The 2,500-nt window shown below is 39.5% G+C and overlaps 1 protein-coding gene across 12 annotated transcripts in view; it reads right to left on the bottom strand.

The window, feature by feature from the left end:
• The window catches only part of EBF3 (EBF transcription factor 3), a 121,129-nt gene that overhangs the window by 33,471 nt on the left and 85,158 nt on the right, over positions 1-2,500 (bottom strand). For all 12 annotated transcript variants that reach the window (XR_008972087.1, XR_008972089.1, XR_008972090.1 and 9 more), the window contains 2 exons: positions 2,467-2,500; positions 1,822-1,948 (listed from right to left, as the gene is read on the bottom strand). The exon at positions 2,467-2,500 is cut by the window's right edge and continues 97 nt beyond it. Coding sequence is in view for 8 of the 12 variants with exons in the window: in XM_057408666.1 (XP_057264649.1) it covers positions 1,822-1,948; positions 2,467-2,500 (161 nt within the window). In the remaining 4 variants the exon portion in view is untranslated. The remainder of the gene's footprint in view (positions 1-1,821; positions 1,949-2,466) is intronic.

The raw sequence follows: 2,500 nt of genomic DNA, 5'->3' as shown, positions 1-2,500 counted from the left end.
TCCAGCAGGAAAATCTCCTGACACTCTCAGTGTTCTCAATATCTTTGCTTAGCAATAAAGACAAAAGATGACCCCCCGGGAAGAAGAAACAAATGTCTTTTCCTTAATTTCATATATATTTGTATTTACACATGAGAAAGAAGTTCAAAACCAACAATAGTTGCTGAATTTGCAAAAACCCCACCTAAGAAATCAGTTAAAGACATTACTATGGAGCAATTCAGAATTCCTCTGCACCGAGCCAGACCGGCATCTGGTTCAAATCTGCAGCGCTTCCCTGTGTGCAATGGAGCTGCACCAGCTCGCAACAGCTAAACTATCTGGAACTTAGTCTGAGGCTTTTAATTCATTCATCTTTTATTTTGCTGAACACTTATCCTAGCCAGTCGTACCTGTCAGGATACTGTAGCTTTGCATGGACTGTGCCCATAACAGCATTTTTTAGCCTGTAACCATGACCATATGCAGCCCCATCTGCAGTCACCACCTTTGCAATATACAAAACAGTGTTGGCTTTCAATATATGTTGTTAGCACCAAAAGGGTCACTACCACCCTGTTTGGTACCTCTGATAAAAAAAACAATCAGAAAGATCAAGAAAATGTCAATATTGTCTCTCTTGTCAGCCAGAATTGAGGCATCCCAGTGTGAATGCAAGTGTTGGGTTTGCTCAAGGGATAGATGGAAAACAGCAATATCAGATGCTACCTTCACTCTGAAAGTTCATTTCACTGATAGATCTTAGGCAGTCAAAAACATATCCACAATGTGTTAACTGTTTGAAAAGTCCTAGCTTAAAACTACCCAGGAACACACTTTTCCCATTAGATCTGAATTAATAGATAGATACAGTTGCAGTCTAGTGGGAAAATATTCATCAAAATGCACATCATCTGCAAATCATCTGCAATCTGCATTATCTACCCAATAAGCATCAAGAATTCTCCCTGAATCCCTACAGTCTGTCAAGTAAACAGTTAAAGGCTCTTTGTTTTCAAATGAGAGATTGATTCATCAGATCAAATTTATTACCTATAATCCTCATCAAAAAGAATGGTAAATTAAATTGCTGTTTCTCCCTTTTCTCTCCCAGCACCTTAGTCAAATTCATTGTTAAATGCCAGAAAAGATGTAATACACATTTTAGATAAAAAGCCAGCAATACCTCATCCCAAAGTAAGAATTTTCATATTAAAACCACTGGAAACCACAAAGTTCCGACTTTTTCTTGTGCTCTTGTAAATTAAAATCAAATGTATTTAACAGGATTGGCACAAATAAATCCTTCCCAGGCTTGTGAGTTTGTATCCTAAGTTTCAGGTCTAAAAGAATTTTTAGAGCCAGATTGTGAATAAGGTTGGATAAATTTATTTGGATCCAAAAACAGCTACTTGAACCGGTGCCTAAAACTCCAACTGAACCTTTGGGGAAGTTCAAGAAGTTTGGATAGATAGTCTGAGAAATATTTTTCATCACTGAATACTTCTGAACTCCTTTTTTCTGGCGGGAGCAGAGTAGGAAATGCCATTGTTAATCTATTTCTGGCCAAAAATGAAAACAGGAAGTAACAGGCATCCTGTGTGAGAGCTTGGTCTCATGAGACATGGAGATATATAAGACCCAAGAGGCTTTGAGAAACACCAGAGCTTCTGGGTGCCCATACAAGCAGGTATTTTGAGATCCAGCTACCACCAGATACATTTCCTGCAAGACACAGCCTATTTTTTAAGAGCATTGTAATGTTCCTGCTTTGCACTGCCTGTGTATCATTAAGACGTGGGAGTTATTATCCCAAAAGCAGTAAGGAAACAATACACTTACCAGTGTAGACGAACCGGCCAGGAGCACCTTTGCAGAACTGTTTGGATTTGTAGGAGAGAGTTACTTCAACAACTCCTGGAATGTGCCGTGGTGGTGTTTGAACTCTGATGGCGTGGGGTGTTATCAGCTGTAAGAATCGTACAGAAAACATGCCTTAAATCAAGATGGCACTGATAAGACTGATGCCAGCCTGCTTGCATAGTTACAAAAATGACTTTCAATCGGACTCGTAGTCTCAAAGTTCTCCCTTCTTGCTGTCACGTTGGAAGATCTGGGTTCTACAAGTTTTCTTAAGAAAAAGCTCTGTAAATGATCCTCGGGTTTCGTTTGCAGGAAAGGCCACAGGGCATCATTCATATGAAAATTGCCTCCATATGTCTCCTTAAGGCTACTTCTAGTAATTTTAACACTAATTGTCCAATTGTACTGGGAGACCTCCTACAGCAAGTCTTCCACTAGAGGGCCATGATGTGCCTCAAGTATATTTCTCGCCGTGTAGTCGATTGTCACATGTGAATTCATGGTTAAAAAGGCACCGTGAAACAAAATCTCCTGATACCTCATGTCAATAACCTATTGACAGCTTGTTAAAATCATTCATGGAAAAATGTTACAGTTCAAAGCCCACCAATTTAGATAGCTTACCTCACTCCAGACCAACATAGTTCCAAATACGACT

The sequence above is a fragment of the Pezoporus wallicus genome, unplaced genomic scaffold, assembly GCF_028554395.1.
Source record: "Pezoporus wallicus isolate ANWC-B61680 ecotype Strahan unplaced genomic scaffold, APGP_CSIRO_Pwel_v1 contig_13954, whole genome shotgun sequence".
NCBI lineage: Eukaryota > Metazoa > Chordata > Aves > Psittaciformes > Psittacidae > Pezoporus > Pezoporus wallicus.
This window is presented reverse-complemented; position numbering and strand designations above follow the sequence as displayed.